This window comes from Xenopus tropicalis, chromosome 6 (assembly GCF_000004195.4).
Source record: "Xenopus tropicalis strain Nigerian chromosome 6, UCB_Xtro_10.0, whole genome shotgun sequence".
NCBI lineage: Eukaryota > Metazoa > Chordata > Amphibia > Anura > Pipidae > Xenopus > Xenopus tropicalis.
This window is the reverse complement of record NC_030682.2, coordinates 56,137,395-56,158,380: the sequence shown is the minus strand read 5'-3', so window position 1 is coordinate 56,158,380 and position 20,986 is coordinate 56,137,395. Positions and strand designations below refer to the sequence as shown.

The 20,986-nt window shown below is 38.9% G+C and overlaps 1 protein-coding gene across 2 annotated transcripts in view; it reads left to right on the top strand.

The window, feature by feature from the left end:
- Positions 1 to 18,040: 18,040 nt before the first annotated feature.
- cntnap2 (contactin associated protein 2) overlaps positions 18,041 to 20,986 on the top strand; it is an 892,460-nt gene continuing 889,514 nt past the window's right edge. Inside the window, exon 1 of one of the 2 annotated variants that reach the window (XM_031903464.1) lies at positions 18,041 to 18,987. In XM_031903464.1, coding sequence (XP_031759324.1) covers positions 18,894 to 18,987 — 94 coding nt within the window. In that variant the 5' untranslated portion in view covers positions 18,041 to 18,893. 2 annotated transcript variants of the gene reach the window in all.

Below are 20,986 nucleotides of genomic sequence, written 5' to 3'. Positions count from 1 at the left end.
AAATACTCTACGTCCATATAGCCTCATATATGTAGTCCATATAGTGTCCCATTTTGTCTCATAAATAATAGCTGTCTCATAAATAATAGCTGTCTCATAAATAATAGCAGACCTTCAACTAGTAATACTTGAACCACAAAGAGAAATCAATGACTAAATAAAATCTTGAATCTATTGTACCACTTGGGGGAGCTGTGTGGATAATACACAAAGCAAAGAACAACATATAATAGGGTTATATATTAAGGACTAGGTGCACTAGGGAACCTGTGTGCCGCTGCTGGCTTCTCCCTGTATAAAATGTCCTTGAGGTACCTCGATACAACTGCATGTAATGTATGCCAGAATCCATTTCCTTGTGCTTGTAGTACCATCATTGACAGCTTTCAGTGAATATTGTCTTTGTGGTGTTGATACCCACTGCCTACAGAGCCAGCACCTCTCATTTTATATTGTGCTTGGGGTGACAGTGTCTGCTGCCATTTACTGTAATGTTCTTTGGGTGTAGCACCTACTGCTCTTGTTGTATATAAGATGATATGGCAATGTCATTAACCATGTCTCTGGTAATATAATGTGCAAGATGACATTCACCAGTCTCCATGGTAGCTAGTGCTGCTTAAACATATTACAAATCAACAGTGTCCTAACACCCAAGGATATGTTATGTCTTATGCAGCACTTGCTATATAAGTGTAATGAAAATTATTCTCACTCCTTTTGAACAAGAACTACCGGCACATGACTCTCGCATAAGTCTCTTTTCTATCTCATAGCAAAAACTTACTCATTTACCTGATATACAGCTTTTATGTTCCATCAATTTCTGCTATTTATTACTAGGGCCATGTTTGCTCCAGGTCTAATAACCCATACATAGTGACCAGTCATCTATCAGTTTTCTGCACGTAGAATAATCTTAATATCATGTTGTTCTGGGGTTATCAGACTTGAAGCAAATGTTGGCCCCACTGCTTTGGTTTGTGAAAGCACACTTTAAAGTGCTAAAGTTGGTGGAGTATAAAGGGCATGGCCTTAAAAACAGGCATAGTTAAATTTCTTGTGCTCCATCTTCCCTCTTCCTTTTGGTCCAAATCGAAGACATCTGCTGCTGCCTATGGAAGGGACACAAAACTGCTACCTTCTGAGATCCACACAGTGCACTTGTCCCTATATCCTTTCCTGGGATCTGAGTTCTGCACCTCAATCTTAGAAACACAAGGGAGCTTTTGTACTTGCCTTGTGCTTTCTCAACAAAGGCCATGCCATGGGAGATCCATGTGCTTCCTAAGCATGTGTTGGAAATCCACAAAACTGTGCAATTTGTTATGCTCTTCTTAAATCCTTATAGCATCATGATTATGCAGCATGCGTTGTGTTAGCTGCAGCTAACATGTCACTTCTAATACCAGTTCTTGATTTTTACATCACATACATTACTTAACATTTGTAAAAAAGTAATTGTAAGCTCTATATGGCATGGACTGCCTTCATCCTGTGCATGTTTTACTGAATCTCTGTTACTAATAATGTAAAATGGCACAGTGCTGCATATACAGTAGCAAAGAAAATAGCTAAACCTAGGAGTAGCTCAGACTTCTCAGACTTGTAACACCAACTGCACCACTGAAAGCAGCTACAGCTGGAATAAACCACAATTTGGCCTCTTTAGTGGCAAAGAAATACATAGTAACATAGTAACATAGTAACATAGTAGTTAGGTTGAAAAAAGACATACGTCCATGACGTTCAACCATAATGCCTATATATAACCTGCCTAACTTCTAGTTGATCCAGAGGAAGGCAAAAAACCCCATCTGAAGCCTCTCTAATTTGCCACAGAGGGGAAAAAATTGCCAAGATGGCAATCAGACCAGTCCCTGTATCAACTTTTACTAAGAGCTATCTCCCATAACCCTGTATTCCCTCACTTGTACTAAGAGCTATCTCCTATAACCCTGTATTCCCTCACTTGCTAAGAAGCCATCCAGCCCCTTCTTAAAGCTATATAATGTGTCATCCAGAATGACTGATTCGGGGAACTTCACATCTCTCACAAAAAAACTGAATATTTAAATGGAACTTGGCCAGTCTTTCTTCATAACTGAGACTTTCCATACCCTTTACCAGCTTAGTTGCCCTTCTCTGGACCCTCTCTAATTCAGTAATGTCCCGTTTGAGCACTGGAGACCAAAACTGAACAGCATATTCTAGATGGAGCCTTACCAGCGCTCTGTAAAGGGGAAGAATAACCCCCTCCTCCCGTGAATCTATTCCCCTTTTAATACAGTTCAAAACCTTGTTTGCCCTTGCAGCTGCTGCCTGGCATTGCTTGCTACAGCCAAATTTATTATCTACAAGGACTTCAAGCTCCTTCTCCATTATGGATTTGCCTAGTGCAGTCCCATTAAGTGTACAGGTGGCTTGCATATTTTTAATTCTCATCTGGCCCAGATTGCCAGTTGGTCAAAATCCTGCTGCAAGGATGCCACATTCTGGATAGAATTGACTGGTCTGCAGAGTTTTGTGTCAGCTGTAAACACTGATACATTACTTATAATACCTTCCCCTAAGTCATTTATGAACAAGTTAAACAAAAGTGGACCCAGTACAGAACCCTGAGGGACCCCACTGAGAACCTTACTCCATGTAGAGAATGTACCATTAACAACCACCCTCTGTACCCGATCCTGTAGCCAGTTTTCTATACATGTGCAAACCACTTCACTAAGACCAATAGACTTAGCTTAGAAAGCAGTCGTTTGTGGGGAATGGTATCAAATGATCCACTGCATCCCCACAGTCCAGCAACAGTGCAGCTATTGGGTGGGACTTGCCTCCCCTACTGTATACACAGAAGAAAAGAACTGGTTAAGCACATCTGCCTTTTCTGTATCCACTGTAACCATATTGTTACTATAACTCAATGTCAGAAAACATAATGCCCCAATCTATGCCCTGAAGCACTGCCCTTAACCCTTTTACTGCCAGCCATTTTGGTCAAAGCGGAACTTGTATTGCCAGACAGTTTTTGAACATTTTGCACTGTTTCACTTTAGGGGCCTTTCCTCGGGGGGACTTTTAGTTTACCAAGGAAAACAATATATCGTTTTTTTCAGAACAACCTAAGCTTTCAAAATATGGTAGAATTTTTGTGTAATTCCAATTCTGTAACAAGATATAGGCTTCTAAATGTCTAAAAATGCAAAAAAAATCAAATTTTCCATAATATAATCACACATACTAGAAACAAAAATTATTTTATGCACGAATATACAACTGATTTGGAAAGTCCCATGTCTCCTGAACGTGCCAATACCAAATATATATAGTTTTATGGAGATTTCTCACTTGTATAGGTCAAAAACTCCCAGCAGTACACTACCAAATTCCCAAAGCACTGCTCCAAAAAAACTGCATACTTTGGATTTCAAGGCCAAAATTCCACTAACAGAAGGTTTATCCCAGAAAATTGTACATTTTTGGAAAGAACAGATTCTGGGGAATACAGAATAGGCACAACTGTCTGTCTACTCCAAACTATCAAGTCGCAATGCTTTCCTAAAGTTATTGGTTTTTATCAAAATTTGTGATTTTTTTTAAAAATCGCTTCAAAGCTTCCAGTCTATAGTATCTTATCTCCTACAGGTCATAAAGTAACCAAATAAAACACCCTAAATATGAATGCCTGGGGTCCACTGAACAGTTTGATGCCCAACATGTATAGGTTTACCTAAGTATGTGGCATGTAGGGGCCCCAATGTGAACATACCCCATATGAACTGTCATTTCTGTCATTTCAGCTTCTGCAAAATCAACACATTTACATCATTATATGTGGGATAAAGCTAGTAAAAAGTATGCTCACCCCAGAAAGTCATATATTTTTGGAAAGTACACATTCCCCCGAATCTAAAATGGGTACCCATGTCTTTCTACTCCAAAGTACCAAGCCGCACAGCTTTTCTAAAGTTAGCAATTTTGATGACATTTCCAAAAATCCCCTCAAAGCTTCCACTTTGAAGCATCTTATCTCCAACATAGCATTAGGTACCAAGATAAAACACCCTGAATTTGAACGCCAGGGGTCCACTGAACAGTTTGATGCCCAATATGTATAGGTTTACCTAAGTATGTGGCATGTAAGGGCCCCAATGTGAACATACCCCATATGAACTGTCATTTCTGTCATTTCAGCTTCTGCAAAATCTACACATTTACATCATTATATGTGGGATGAAGCTAGTAAAAAGTACGCTCACCCCAGAAAGTCATATATTTTTGGAAAGTACACATTCCCCCGAATCTAAAATGGGTACCCATGTCTTTCTACTCCAAAGTACCAAGCCGCACAGCTTTTCTAAAGTTAGCAATTTTGATGACATTTCCAAAAATCCCCTCAAAGCTTCCACTTTGAAGCATCTTATCTCCCACATAGCATTAGGTACCAAGATAAAACACCCTGAATTTGAACGCCAGGGGTCCACTGAACAGTTTGATGCCCAATATGTATAGGTTTACCTAAGTATGTGGCATGTAGGGGCCCCAATGTGAACATACCCCATATGAACTGTCATTTCTGTCATTTCAGCTTCTGCAAAATCAACACATTTACATCATTATATGTGGGATAAAGCTAGTAAAAAGTATGCTCACCCCAGAAAGTCATATATTTTTGGAAAGTACACATTCCCCCGAATCTAAAATGGGTACCCATGTCTTTCTACTCTAAAGTACCAAGCCGCACAGCTTTTCTAAAGTTAGCAATTCTGATGACATTTCCAAAAATCCCCTCAAAGCTTCCACTTTGAAGCATCTTATCTCCCACATAGCATTAGGTACCAAGATAAAACACCCTGAATTTGAACGCCAGGGGTCCACTGAACAGTTTGATGCCCAATATGTATAGGTTTACCTAAGTATGTGGCATGTAGGGGCCCCAATGTGAACATACCCCCATATGAACTGTCATTTCTGTCATTTCAGCTCCTGCAGAATCAACACATTTACATTATTATATGTGGGATAAAGCTACAAAAAAGTACGCTCACCCCAGAAAGTCATATATTTTTGGAAAGTACACATTCCCCCGAATCTAAAATGGGTACCCATGTCTTTCTACTCCAAAGTACCAAGCCGCACAGCTTTTCTAAAGTTAGCAATTTTGATGACATTTCCAAAAATCCCCTCAAAGCTTCCACTTTGCAGCATCTTATCTCCCACATAGCATTAGGTACCAAGATAAAACACCCTGAATTTGAACACCAGGGGTCCACTGAACAGTTTGATGCCCAATATGTATAGGTTTACCCAAGTATGTGGCATGTAGGGGCCCGAATGTGAACATACCCCCATATATACTGTCATTTCTGTCATTTCAGCTCCTGCAAAATCAACACATTTACATCATTATATGTGAGATAAAGCTACAAAAAAGTACGCTCACCCCAGAAAGCCATATATTTTTGGAAAGTACACATTCCCCCGAATCTAAAATGGGTACCCATGTCTTTCTACTCCAAAGTACCAAGCCGCACAGCTTTTCTAAAGTTAGCAATTTTGATGACATTTCCAAAAATCCCCTCAAAGCTTCCATTTTGAAGCATCTTATCTCCCACATAGCATTAGGTACCAAGATAAAACACCCTGAATTTGAACGCCAGGGGTCCACTGAACAGTTTGATGCCCAATATGTATAGGTTTACCTAAGTATGTGGCATGTAGGGGCCCCAATGTGAACATACCCCCATATATACTGTCATTTCTGTCATTTCAGCTCCTGCAAAATCAACACATTTACATCATTATATGTGGGATAAAGCTACAAAAAAGTACGCTCACCCCAGAAAGTCATATATTTTTGGAAAGTACACATTCCCCCGAATCTGAAATGGGTACCCATGTCTTTCTACTCCAAAGTACCAAGCCGCACAGCTTTTCTAAAGTTAGCAATTTTGATGACATTTCCAAAAATCCCCTCAAAGCTTCCACTTTGCAGCATCTTATCTCCCACATAGCATTAGGTACCAAGATAAAACACCCTGAATTTGAACACCAGGGGTCCACTGAACAGTTTGATGCCCAATATGTATAGGTTTACCCAAGTATGTGGCATGTAGGGGCCCGAATGTGAACATACCCCCATATATACTGTCATTTCTGTCATTTCAGCTCCTGCAAAATCAACACATTTACATCATTATATGTGAGATAAAGCTACAAAAAAGTACGCTCACCCCAGAAAGCCATATATTTTTGGAAAGTACACATTCCCCCGAATCTAAAATGGGTACCCATGTCTTTCTACTCCAAAGTACCAAGCCGCACAGCTTTTCTAAAGTTAGCAATTTTGATGACATTTCCAAAAATCCCCTCAAAGCTTCCATTTTGAAGCATCTTATCTCCCACATAGCATTAGGTACCAAGATAAAACACCCTGAATTTGAACGCCAGGGGTCCACTGAACAGTTTGATGCCCAATATGTATAGGTTTACCTAAGTATGTGGCATGTAGGGGCCCCAATGTGAACATACCCCCATATATACTGTCATTTCAGCTCATGCAAAATCAACACATTTACATCATTATATGTGGGATAAAGCTACAAAAAAGTACGCTCACCCCAGAAAGTCATATATTTTTGGAAAGTACACATTCCCCCGAATCTAAAATGGGTACCCATGTCTTTCTACTCCAAAGTACCAAGCCGCACAGCTTTTCTAAAGTTAGCAATTTTGATGACATTTCCAAAAATCCCCTCAAAGCTTCCACTTTGCAGCATCTTATCTCCCACATAGTGTTAGGTACCAAGATAAAACACCCTAAATTTGAACGCCAGGGGTCCACTGAACAGTTTGATGCCCAATATGTATAGGTTTACCTAAGTATGTGGCATGTAGGGGCCCCAATGGGAACATACCCCCATATGATCTATCATTTCAGCTCCTGCAAAATCAACACATTTACATCCTTTATGTGGGATAATGCTACAAAAAAAGTACATTCACCCCAGAAAGCCATATATTTTTGGAAAATACACATCCCCCCGAATCTATAATGGGTAAATATTTCTTATTGCTACAAAGTACCAAGCTGTAAAGCTTTCCTAAGTTTGCAGATTTATATGACATTCGAAAATCGCATAAAAATGTTGCAATTTGCCGCATTTATCTCTCACAATTTCTTGATAAAGATCAGATAAAGACAAATCACCCCAAAAAGGAACACCAGAGGTCTACTGAACAGTTTGATGCCCAATATGCATAGATATACCAAAGTCTGCGGTATGTACTGAACCCAAAATGAAAATAGCGCATAAGGATTTCTCGCCTGCCAGCTCAGCTTTTGCACACAGAGCCCCCTGTCAGTGTATTATGTGCCAAAACTTCCCCTAACCATACAGTGACCCCCACAAAACCATATATTTTTGGAAAGTACACATTCTGACAAATCCAACAAGGGTAAAGAGTCCTTTCTACACCAAAGTACCAATCTGCAGAGCTTTCCTAAAGTTATTGGTTTTTATGACATTTCAGAAAATCGCCTAAAAATGTTGCAATTTGTCGCATTTATCTCACACAATTTCTTGCGTACAAAGGCAAGTCACCCCAAATAGGAACACCAGAGGCCTACTGAACAGTTTGATGCCCAATATGCATAGATATACCAAAGTCTGCGGTATGTACTGAACCCTAAATGAAAATAGCGCATAAGGATTTCTCGCCTGCCAGCTCAGCTTTTGCACACAGAGCCCCCTGTCAGTGTATTATGTGCCAAAACTTCCCCTAACTATACAGATCCCCCACAAAACCATATATTTTTGGAAAGTACACATTCTGACAAATCCAACAAGGGTAAAGAGTCCTTTCTACGCCAAAGTACCAATCTGCAGAGCTTTCCTAAAGTTATTGGTTTTTATGACATTTCAGAAAATCGCCTAAAAATGTTGCAATTTGTCGCATTTATCTCACACAATTTCTTGCGTACAAAGGCAAGTCACCCCAAATAGGAACACCAGAGGCCTACTGAACAGTTTGATGCCCAATATGCATAGATATACCAAAGTCTGCAGTATGTACTGAACCCTAAATGAAAATAGCGCATAAGGATTTCTCGCCTGCCAGCTCAGCTTTTGCACACAGAGCCCCCTGTCAGTGTATTATGTGCCAAAACTTCCCCTAACTATACAGAGACCACCACAAAACCATATATTTTTGGAAAGTACACATTCTGACAAATCCAACAAGGGTAAAGAGTCCTTTCTACACCAAAGTACCAAGCCGCAAAGCTTTCCTAAAGTTATCGGTTTTTATGACATTTCAGAAAATCGCCTAAAAATGTTGCAATTTGCCGCATTTATCTCACACAATTTCTTGCGTACAAAGGCAAGTCACCCCAAATAGGAACACCAGAGGCCTACTGAACAGTTTGATGCCCAATATGCATAGATATACCAAAGTCTGCGGTATGTACTGAACCCTAAATGAAAATAGCGCATAAGGATTTCTCGCCTGCCAGCTCAGCTTTTGCACACAGAGCCCCCTGTCAGTGTATTATGTGCCAAAACTTCCCCTAACTATACAGAGACCCCCACAAAACCATATATTTTTGGAAAGTACACATTCTGACAAATCCAACAAGGGTAAAGAGTCCTTTCTACACCAAAGTACCAAGCCGCAAAGCTTTCCTAAAGTTATCGGTTTTTATGACATTTCAGAAAATCGCCTAAAAATGTTGCAATTTGCCACATTTATCTCACACAATTTCTTGCGTACAAAGGCAAGTCACCCCAAATAGGAACACCAGAGGCCTACTGAACAGTTTGATGCCCAATATGCATAGATATACCAAAGTCTGCGGTATGTACTGAACCCTAAATGAAAATAGCGCATAAGGATTTCTCGCCTGCCAACTCAGCTTTTGCACACAGAGCCCCCTGTCAGTGTATTATGTGCAGTAACCCCCCCTAACTATACAGTGACCCCCAGAAAACCATATATTTTTGGAAAGTACACATTCTGATGAATTCAAAATAGGTAAAGTTATTTTTGTACACCAAAGTTACACCTGGCAAAGCTACGCTAAAAACAGATCAGGAACACTTATATAGGGATAAAATGTGATAAAACCACAAAAATTGTGCAAATCAGTGAAACAACAAAATAAGTTACATGACAGTGTAATTAATGGCCAGAATATCTGATCCAATAGTTACGCTGTCAAAATAAACAGTTTTTAGGTAAAAGAAAATAAAAACAAAGTGGTAAAATGAAAAAAAAAAAAAAAAAAAAGCAAAACAAAAAAAACCCAAAGTGTTTGTGTATACATGTGTGTACATGTGTAAAAGTTGTGTGATAGTGTGTAAGTGTGTATATGAGTGTAAATAAGTGTATAAAAGTGTGAAAAATGAAAAAAAAAAATAAATAAAAAAAATAAATAAAAAAATGCTAAAATGTGTGCTGTAAGTGTGTGTAAATGTATGTAAGTGTGTATAAATGTATGTAAATGTGTGTATAAGTGTGTAAAAGTGTGTAAATGCAAGAAAAAAAAAAACTCCTTACCTGTTCCTGAAGACCGATCGCCTCCTTCCTCATTTGGGCTGGCGCTGGGGGAGAGGGAGGAAGCAGGAAGCAGTAGATGCGATGCGATCGCGTCTGCTGCTTCCTGGAGGGTCCTGCGAGCGATCGGCTCGCAGGACCCTGATGACAGCCCCCCTGGCACATTGCCCAGGGGGGCTGTCATTGTTAGAAGCCCTCTGCAGCCCTCTGCAGCGGCGGCACAGTGCTTAAACGCCAACGACGTATGAGACACGTCGTTGGCGTTTAAGCCCTTTTACTGCCAGCACGTATGCCATACGTGCTTGGCAGTAAAAGAGTTAAGGAGCTAAAATTTGCTTTTCTAAAATTCAGTGTTGTTGTTGCTGCCCCAGTGTAAATTTGTTTCCTGCACCAAACATCAAATGAAATAACATTATGGTCACTGTTACCCAGGGGTTCAACCACTTGCACATTTGCTATACGTTCTGGGTCATTAGAGATCACTAGATCCAATATAGCATGGTTTCTGGTTGGCTCCTTAACAACCTGTGACATAAAGTTGTGCAGCAAGTTTATAAACTTAATCCCATTTACTGTCCTGGCAGTACTATGGCTCCAGCCAATATCAGGATAATTAAAATCCCCCATTATTATCACTTGCCCCAAACTAGCAGCCTTTTCTATTTGCAACAGGGGATGAGCCTCCTCCTCTTCGCTTACATTAGGGGGTCTATAGCATACCCCTACAATTAGTTTGGTAGATTCTTTACTATCTATGAGAAGCTCAACCCATAAGGATTCAGCTCCCTCTGTTACCCCCATCACTTCCTCTTTAATATTTGCTTTTAATTCCTGCTTAACGAACAGACACACTCCTCCTCCTTTCCTATTGCCCCTGTCCCTCCGAAACAATGTTTAACCCCCAACTGTAAGCGCTTTTGGGCAGGGCCCTCTTCACCTCTTGTATTGCTTATTGCTTGTTGGTTGCTTTGTATGTAATTCTGTATGCTCAGTGTATAAACCCAGGTATTGTACAGCACTGCATATTATGTTTGTGCTTTATAAATGTATGATAATAATAATAATAATTTGGGATCCATTATATAAAAACATGCTCTACAGAAAGCTGTTAAATTTGGCACTGTCATTTACCATAGTGTCCTGTTTAAGCAAATTATTTCTCATTTGGGCTTTATTTGATTACTCCCTTAATAATAAGACAGTTCCTTGTATTAGAAAGTGACTAAACGATCATTAGTCTATGCTGGTGTTCATTCAATACTATTTTTTTTATGTTCAATATTTTTAGTAGCCATAAGGAATGGTCCAAATAATTCTGGATAATAGATCCCTTATCTGTATAAGTAGTATTATTGGTATGGGACCTGTTATCCAGACTGCTTGGGACCTGGGTTTTTATGGACAAGGGATCTTTCTGTAATTTCGATGTAATTTGGATCTCCTTAACTTACGTCTGCTAAAAATCATTTAAATATTGAATAAACCCAATAGGCTTGTTTTGCCTCCAATAAGGGAAAAATGGAGGGAAAAATAGAAAAAGCAACAAATCTGAACAATAAACATATTTTATGTAATTGTTGCACATAAAATCAGAACAACCAGCTGGTCAGGAAACCTTAAGAGATTTTGTCTCCAGGCTTTCAGTTACAGAGTATAACATTAGGGAGATCCTTTTGATTAGAGTTGTTGTAAAATCTGTTTTACCAGAATATTAAAGTAGAAGTATTTATATATATATATATATATTTTTTTTTTTTCAGCTGAGGAATCGTCTTCTTGCCCTTCTTCAGGTACCTGCTGCTGCTGCTGCTTGATAGGCTTCTCAGTGTTCTGACACCCACATTAATGGGTTTCAACCTGTCCCAAAGATTTTGACAAAGAATGAATACTAATACATCCTGGGATATTACTGGGAAATGGTGATTACCCAATGTTGAGGAAACCCCAGGGAGTATGCTTTGTTGCTGTGGGAAAAGACTGGGATCTGATACCTACTGTAGCACATGGCCTCCACCTACCATGGCTATAAAGGAAAAAACATTTCTAATAAATGAAAATATTATAAGAATTATACATTATATAAGACTGACAAATTCAATTTTCCATTTCCATATTACAGAGATTATATATTATTCATATCAGTCCCTCTATAGCCCTTTAAACAGTGTTGTCTCTGGACAACATAGTCTACCCTTCAATAACTAACACATAAAATTTCTCATTTGAAAGAATTATTAGCTAGTAATCTTGTGGTTCTTCTGCCTTACCTCAGCACCAAGGGGTTTTGACCATTCTTCATTAAGCCACAGACTAACTATTACTCTCATTGCTTATGAATAAGGTAGACAAAATCACAGCAGTTGTCCTCCATTCATCAACCGATGCAATAATTTACTGGGTAAAAGAGCCATTTCTAGTATCTACGTGTACATAGTTTAATACAACATAAAAGATCGTTCTGATTTTTTTGCTAGGGGTCTAACAACTAGAGCAATTATGGGAAAGCTAGTATAAATGACATTGATTTTTAATGTATCAAATTTTGCATATTCCAAGACAGTCTCTTAAATTAATGCAAGGACATTGCTTTATTCAATGTTAACACCCACTTACAATAGTAAATATTAGTGATGAGCAAATTTTTTAGGCAGGCATGGATTCGCAGTGAATTTCCGCATTTCGGCAGTGGCAAATTGTTTTGTGAAACTTCTGTGAAAATTTGCTGTGGGAAAATTCATTGTGCGTAAAAAAATTTGTTGTGTGCCAAAATTGAGTGAGGTCGCGTCAAAAAAATGCAGGTGACATAAAAAAAAAAAAAGATGCGGGCGACCACAAAAGAAGCGGGTGACAAAAAATATACGGACAACCAAAAATGTGAAACAAATGCGTTTCGTGAATTTTCCACCGTTTAGCAAATTTTCTGGCATTTCACAAATTTTATGGCAAAGAGAAACAGGACAGATTTGCTCATCACTAGTAAATATATACAGGTATGGGATACCTTATCCGGAAACCTGATATCCACAAAGCTCCGAATTACAGAAAGCCTGTCTCCCATAGCCCCCCAATTAAACAAATAATTCAGATTTTTAAAATTGATTTCCTTTTTCTCTGTAAACATAAAACAGTGCTTTGTATTTGATCCCAACTAAGATATAATTAATCCTTATTGGATGTAAAATCTTCCTGTTGGGTTTAATTAATGTTTTATTGATTTCTTAGTAGACTTAAGGTATGGAGATCCAAATTATGGAAAAAAAAACCCTTATACAGAATACCTTTGGTCCCAAGCATTCTGGATAACAGGTCCTAATATACCTGTAATATAAGCCAATTATATCATTTGAGGAAAAAATCAACCAAAAATGTAAATATTCCAAATGTGTATGTTCAGAAAATGCCTAAATGCAGACTATATATATATATATATATATATATATATATATATATATATATTATATGTTTTCATTTTAAAATATGCCATTCTACACAACTATTATATCCACTACTTTATACTAAAATATCATTACATGGAATGATAAGTGTGTCACTCTGTGGAGTAAATGACAACATTTCCCCTGTGGGATAATGTGTTATCAACATCTAAACCCACTAAAACTAGTGAAAAAGCAAAAGCAGAAAAACTGGATTGTTTTATGTGGTTATTTCCCCTGTGTCACATCTCCATCATGCCACTAGGAAAGCATTATATTCAGGCCAGCTGGACATTTGATGACCAAGATGAAACCATAACAGTGACAGGTTAATAGGAGTAATTGACAAATGTATCTTAGTTCACACTCCAGAGGGATATGTGTTAAGTGGCAACAACTCTCCGATGAGATTATCTGTCCAGCTCTAATGTTAACTTTATTTCTTCATATTTACGTTTCAGACACTTTGAAAATGAGGCTATCCAAAACAGTACGAGATACGGCTGATCTTATTGATATTGTCAGTATTCAGAGGTTTAAATAAAGCAATCAGTCATCTGCTTGTTGGCTAATACTAGCCGGAAGGCAGGTTTCATTCAAGTAATTTAGCAACCTGTATGAACCTGATGCTTTAAGGGAATTCTGAGCAAGTGGATAGTTATTTTTTGAGGGTGTTTAGGGTAATAGCAGACTGGGAGATTTCTAGTTTTCTTGCCTGAGCATTTTATCCCTATCTGAGCAAAATTTTCAAAAAATAACACCACATACATTCAATGGGAATTGGTGCCAACAGAGCACATAATCTGCCATTACCCATAAAGCACACTGAATTGGCAATCTAATCTAAACGCTAACCTTAAATGGCTGTGTAGTGAATCAAATCAAACATGGGGGTATGGTGCTCCATATAAACTTCCCCTGGACTAGAAGAAGTGCTGGGATATCTGTATGGGATTGCAATGCCACCATCTTCAGTCTGTTTCTTTATGCAGCCCTAGGGACATGCATGACTTTTGTTGATAACAAGCTAGGCAGTGTCACTCAGTGGCTCCAAAAGCAAGTAAAGTGCTGTCTTGCATTAAAAAGGGCTTAAACACGAAGGATAAAGAACAATTTGCCTTCTATAGATCCCTGGTAAGGCCTCACCTTGAGTATGCAGTTCTGTTTTGGCCTCCAGTCATTAAGAAGGATATTAATGAGCTGGAGAGAGTGCAGAGACTTGCAACTAAACTGGTAAAGGGGATGGAAGATTTAAGCTATGAGGTTAGACTGTCGAGGTTGGAGTTGTTTTCTCTGGAAAAGAGGCGCTTGAGAGGGGACATGATTACTCTTTACATATATATTAGAGGGCATTACATACAGATAGTGGGGAATCATTTTTCCTATAGAAAAGATCAAGGCAGAGGCCACCCTCTTTAGACTAGAAAAACAGAACTTGATCAAGCATAATATCCAAGGCTATTGTGATACTACAAGCTTCAGTTAGGTAGTATAGGTATTGGTATATATAGTTATATATGTGAGTGTATAGATAGGTCTGTATAAGTGTGTATATAAATGTGCACTGGGGTTTGTTTGGTGAGTGGAACTTTAGGATTTTACTTTTTTTTAACTCAAATTAACTATGTTACTAGTTCCATACAGTAAATTATTACTTTAGCTAGACCCAATGCTGAACAAGGAATACAGGAGAAACAGAGTAAAAGTGATGGTGTGACACCAGGCCAGAACATTTTTTTTTATGAAGAGGAGAACTATCCTGGTGTCTAAGGTTAGCAATCAGATTCATTGTGAGGTGCCTAACACATTTCCACCCCCAATAATTATAGGTACTATTAAAAAGAACAAAAAGTTCAAATCTAAAACAGTAGCTATAGTGTAAAGCTCAAGTAGCAGGTTGTAGTTTTGTGATTAATAAGTAAATTCTAAGGAAGCAGTTATAAAAACAACAAAGTAGTATTTTTTCAGTAATACAATAATAATGTAATACATCTTTGTGACTTGTGACTATTGAGCTCATTTATAAATGTCAATGCAAGTGCTAAAAAACATTGTGAGATTATTTGCAATTGGTCTTAATTTTTTATTATTTGTGTTTTTTAAAATTATTTTGCTTTTAGTTTCGCTTTGGGTCCTACGGGAGAAAAGCGCTTTACAAATGTTTGTTGTTGTTGTTGTTGTAGTTTAGCAGCTCTCCAGTTTGGGATATCACCAGTTATCTGGTTGCTAGGTTTCAAATTACCTTATTAACCAGGGAGTGGTTTAAATGAGAGACTGATATATAGGTATGGGACCTGTTATCCAGAATGCTCGGGACCTGGGGTTTTCTGGATAAGGGATCTTTACGTAATTTGGATCTCCATAACTTAAGCATGCCAGGATTGTTTTGGCTCCAATAAAGATTAATTATATCTTAGTTGGGATCAAGTACAAGGTACTGTTTTATAATTACAGAGAAAAAGGAAATCATTTTTAAAAATTAGAATTATTTGCTTATATATGGCCTTTCCATAATTCGGAACTTTCTGGATAGTTTGTTTTCCGGGTAAGGAATCCCATACCTATATTTATAGAAAATAACTTTAATAGAAAAATAAGTAATAAAAAGTAAAAATAACAATAAAATTCTAGCCTAACAGAGCAATAGTTTTTTTTGTCTGCTGGGGTCAGTGAATCCAGCAGAAAGCTGGAAAGTCAGAAGAAGTAGGCAAAAAATTCAAAAACTATCAAAACTAAACAATGTAGACCAACTGAAAAGCTGCTTAGAATTGAACATTCTATGACATACAAAAAGTTAATTTAAAGGTGAACCCTCCCTTTATATGAGCCCAGTGCTGGGCCAAGCTGGCTGGGCACCCTAGGCAACTCGGCAGGCCACTTGCAACCCTTGCTACCCCATTCTTGTTCTTTCTTGTACAGTTTTTGTTCACATGCCCTGGGCTGAAGCTCAGCCACAGGGTTTTAAAGCATAGCCAGTGTAGCTGCTGGTTAGACCCCAGTGAAGACCTGTTTTGCTCATACTGGGGCTCATCAGAATGCTATCTGATACAGTTGCATAACCAAGGAGCTGATTTATTAAAGTCCAAATTTCAGACTTCAAAAACTATGGGTTGGAAAAATTCATATTAAATACAAAAATTTCCAGATTGCATCGTGGTTGTACAAAAATATTGTGGTACGGTCCCAAAGTTCCAAAATTTTCGTATCCAAACGATGGTAAACAGCGCAACAAACTTTCTGACTTTGAACTCCAGTGCATGTTTTTGGAAGCCTCCCATAGGACTCAATGCAACTCTGCAGCTCCAACCTGGCCCAAGGAAAGTCACATTACCAAAGCTTGAATGAATAACAAAACTTTCGCACTCGGTGCGACAATACGATTTTGTCGCATAGCACGAAAAAGTAGCGAAAATTAACAGAAAAACCGCTGAAAATACGCACAGTTCTACAACTTAGAAAAAATACTAATTTTTAGCATTCATACTTTAATGAATAGGCCCCTAAGTGTCACTGCTCTCAAAAGCAAATGCTATTTAGGACCCAAAAATATTGGTAAGTTAACCTATTCTAATGCTTTATATATAGTTACACCCATATTCATATAATCTATTACCCTTGCTGTACAGTAGGGCTATAAGGTATTTAATGAAAAATGAGACTGTAGGAGCAACTTGGTTTCCTCCCTGGGATTCCTGCCATTTTGGATACACGTGTTGCTGCTTCCCCTGCTCCCCTGTTCCACTTTGCCCCCCTTCTACCACTATAAAACTAGGGTTCATTTATGAAGCACTACCGCAGTTGCAGCCACGTAATGATGGCTGCAGTCATTGGGCAAGCTGGCAACATTAATTAGAGGTGCTTGCATCCAAAGCTGCTCCTTTTTTTTTTTCACAAAATGCCAATTCCCACTAGCGGAACAGTTCTCCAATTGACACAGCAGAAGAATCATGGAATTTACCACACATGCTTTACTTGATATTAGGGATGCACCGAATCCAGGATTCGGTTCGGTATTTGGTCACGATTCTGCCTTTTTCGGCAAGGTTCAGATTTGGCCAAATCCATGGTCCTGGCCGAACCAAATCCAAATTAGCATAAGCTTATTAGGATTTGGAAGGGTTAATGTTGCCGCATAAACACGGAAGTGTAAAATTTAGACATTTAACCTTTCCAAATCCCAATTAGCATATGTTAATTAGGATTCGGATTCAGTTTGGTAAATCCCTTCAGATGGATTTGGGGGTTCGCCCAAACACGAGAAATTGGGTTCGGTGCATCCCTACTTCATATGAAAGTTATCAGCAACTCTTTGTTATTCTTTGCACTCCTGGTTCTGACTATTGAAAATAGTCCTCAGACCTCAGAAGAATTGTCCTGATAGGGAGAAAATACTGTAGATTCTGCTACATTGTTTCAAGAACCAAAACAAGGAGAACATAAAGTGAGAGGAAAATACTGCTTTCTGTTACTGAATAACTTTAAAACAGTAGAAACATTTTCAATTATGTATTTTGGAAATTGTTAGAATGGCATTTTCTTACATTAAGCACATACTGGCTTTTATATTTCCATTTACTTCCAACAATTCAACAGTTTATTTTCCATAAAATGGCCAGAAAAAGGTCTTTGTAAGTCTATGTTTACTTTATAATTCATAAGCATCTTATTCAGAACTGTCTTCTTAGGAAATGTCATGCAGTGCTGCACATACATTGCTTTTGCATTTAATCATTTGTATCTGAGCTAGCCAACAAGGTTTCTTTGTATATGGGACAGTTTAGAAATATGTTTTTATGTATTTCTGTTTGAAGCCTATGATGTTTGCATGTGGGTGCCCTATTGACAGAAGGAGCACTGCCATGTGCATTGTTCTGACTGTTCCAGTGCTTTGCATTACACGAGTCATGTTTAAATGCACTTGACTGTTAGCAAAAGGCCATCTACTGATTATCTGCTGAACTGCAGGCAATAACCCAAGCATCCCAGTATCCCTGATCAGCCTTTTAATAGGTCCCCTCCCCCCTTCCATCAGTCTGCAGGAGCTGGTGCAGAGATTAAAACAACACAAGGGTTCTGCTTCATGCCATCTACGCTCAGCCATTGAACACTCTGCTCCCTCTGACTGCCTCATAAAAGCAAGATTTCTGCCTAAGGTTTCTGGCTGAAGGAACACAGCAGGGCTGGGGAGGAAGAAGCAGTGGCAGCATCAGCAGCAGCCGGCGGAGTGGAGCCGGTGTGGGCTGTGCTGCAGTGCTGGAGCTCTGCTTCCTCTTAGAGAGCTGCTGAATAAATATAGCTCTGTGCTTTTCAATGTGATTGTGGGGAGTGTCTTCTCCTGTGCCTGCCTGCTCTGCTGTGTGGCTGCATATATATATATATATATATATACAGTATGACTGTGTGTTTCTGAGCTGGGTTATTCCAATCTCTGGAATTGGAAGGGCTCAGCTGCGGAGACAGCTTCAGCAGCACTGCTTCCATCTCCCTGCTCCTCACTCCTATCCTAATCTACTTGCCCATGGCCGGTGTGGGATTTTCCTGTTAAGATACACACACTCTTCCGATACAGGTTGTTTGATCTGTTTCTTTCTGTTTCTCTGTGTCTGCTTCTTAGCCATGATCTTCAGAAGTGTGAGAACAAGTTTGGTAATTCACTGCTAAGGACATCAAGGGGACTTGAAGACCCAATCAAGGGTCTGGCAAAGCAGGGCAGGGGTGGGCTTGTTATTCTTGGACAAGGGGGGAGGTAAATATTTAACCACCCCACCCTCAGCTATTTCCTATCTTCCACTCCCCTTCTCATCAAAGCAAGCAAGGCTACAGAACAGGAATACTGTTGGGAGAAGTTCCACATACACACTGCTGGGATCTGGAGTTTATACCTAGGACCATTTGCAAGCCATGGTTTGGATATTCAGAGACAGGTGCACTGTTCCATTCCTGGGGATTTTGAGCTGCATCTACTGCATGGCCCGGAGTGCCTCCCCTACATCTAGTAAGTCTTTTATCCCTTTCTATTTCCCACTTGTTTCCCACGGCTCCCTGACATATAAACAGAGATCTTTTGCCCCTGCTGCTGTCTTCAATCACTATATACTCAACACTGTATGTCACCCAGTGCCTGGCTGCAGACGGCTCACACAGCATATTTCCTAAAAGTTATGAAATTCCCCCGCTCCAATGAGAATTCTAACATTTGCTGATTCCTCATGGTACTAATCGGAAAGGAAAACATTTGCTTATAAGGCACAAAGGCATGAGCCATCTGATTAAACATTAGTCGCAGATAAGTGGCAAAGCCTCATGCTGCATGACTTTATTAATACTTAAGCAGCTCACACAGGGTGAATGGAATGTGGATGATTTCCATTACGGTCCTGCTGAAACTGAATAAGTCTGGGGTGCACAAGGAGTGTTAGAATGGCAGCATTATTGTAGGGAAGTTATGTGCTTTGATACAGCAGCTTGGTTCTTTTTTTGTCTGAAATACCAGTAAGAAAGTTTGTTGTGCATTGATTTCCCAGAAATAAAGTGCAAAAAACTGATGAATGAATGCTTCATTTACAAATTAGATGGGAAAACAAACATATTTGGAAGTTGTTAATTTTAAACATGGAATTCTTGTGAATGAAAGCACGTATTTTTGTGAAAGCTAGGCTGCTGTTATTATCATGGGGCGTAATGTGCCATGTGTGCCCACTGTGTGGTTCTGCTGCTTCTACCATAAACATATATTATTGGCATGTGAGCTGTGTTTTATTTCATATAAATTGCTTTTATAATCAGATCTATGGCCTTCAGCTGTTGTAGGGCTACAGATGGTGGGTATTGAAGTTTATAGCTAGCAGGAGGGCAGCAGGTAGGGCGGCCTTGGTGTTTATAGAAGATTTATTTATTTGGCCTCATTTTCAGCATTGCCTAACCATGACAATTAATGGCATTAACTACCCCCCCCCCCCCCCCCCCCCGTGTGCATGGGACTATATTGTCTGAGATGAAGATATTTTTTCTGTAATTGCAAGTCGACAATGTGTGATAGACTCTCTGATATCCATTAATTATTGTTGATACTCAGTCAGGTAAATGCTGAGGGCAGAAGCTGAACCTGTCACATTACAGTCCTGCACCTCTGCATCTTTGGGGCTTCCTGTGATGCTGTTTGACTAGAGTTACTATGGTTGTACCTCTCAGATGTCTATGTGAATACATGCATATTATAGCTATTCTTGATATGATTTAGTGTATTTGCTACTTTCTGTAAGGCTGTTTACGTAATATGCTAATTTAAGAGGCATATTTATCAGTGGTTAAATGGACAGTTTGAGTGGCGTCCTCCTTTGGTAAACTATAGGGTACTGTATATTCACTCTTTTATATAGTTGCTGCCATTTGTAGAACTGGGCATGCTACTGAAAGTATAGCAATCAATTTATGAAATTAAACAGACCATTTCATGTGTTATGTAGTTGGATTAAAATGCAGCAACACAGACCTTATAAAGTGTATACGTGACCATTAACCTCTTGTGCTCCTGGATAGTCTTAGTACTGTCAGAATTCAGTAAGATGGTGACACTGTGTTCTGGGCACTGTCTCCAGCTATTCTGAATAAGGTTTTAATTACAAATGCAGGATAGGCAGTAATATTCAACTGTCAGTGATATAAGAGTGGCAACTTAAACATATGGTTGCTAAGTTTCATTTAAACACAAATCCCAGCAAGCATTCATCAATAGAAAGATGCTGGGAGTTGTAGATAAAGCATCTCTGGAGGGCTTCCAGTAACCAATCCCAACATGAGTATGAAAGCTTTTGTGCCCTTTAAGTTTTAATCTGACTTAGCAGCACATCTGCCAATGAAACCAAGTGATGAATGTCCCCTGCCTCCTCCTTTATGTGTAGGTGAAATTAACTACTTGCATGCCAACACAAAGATAGTAGATATATAACATTAAAAGGAAAGATATATAACATTAAAATGTGCTATAACGCGAT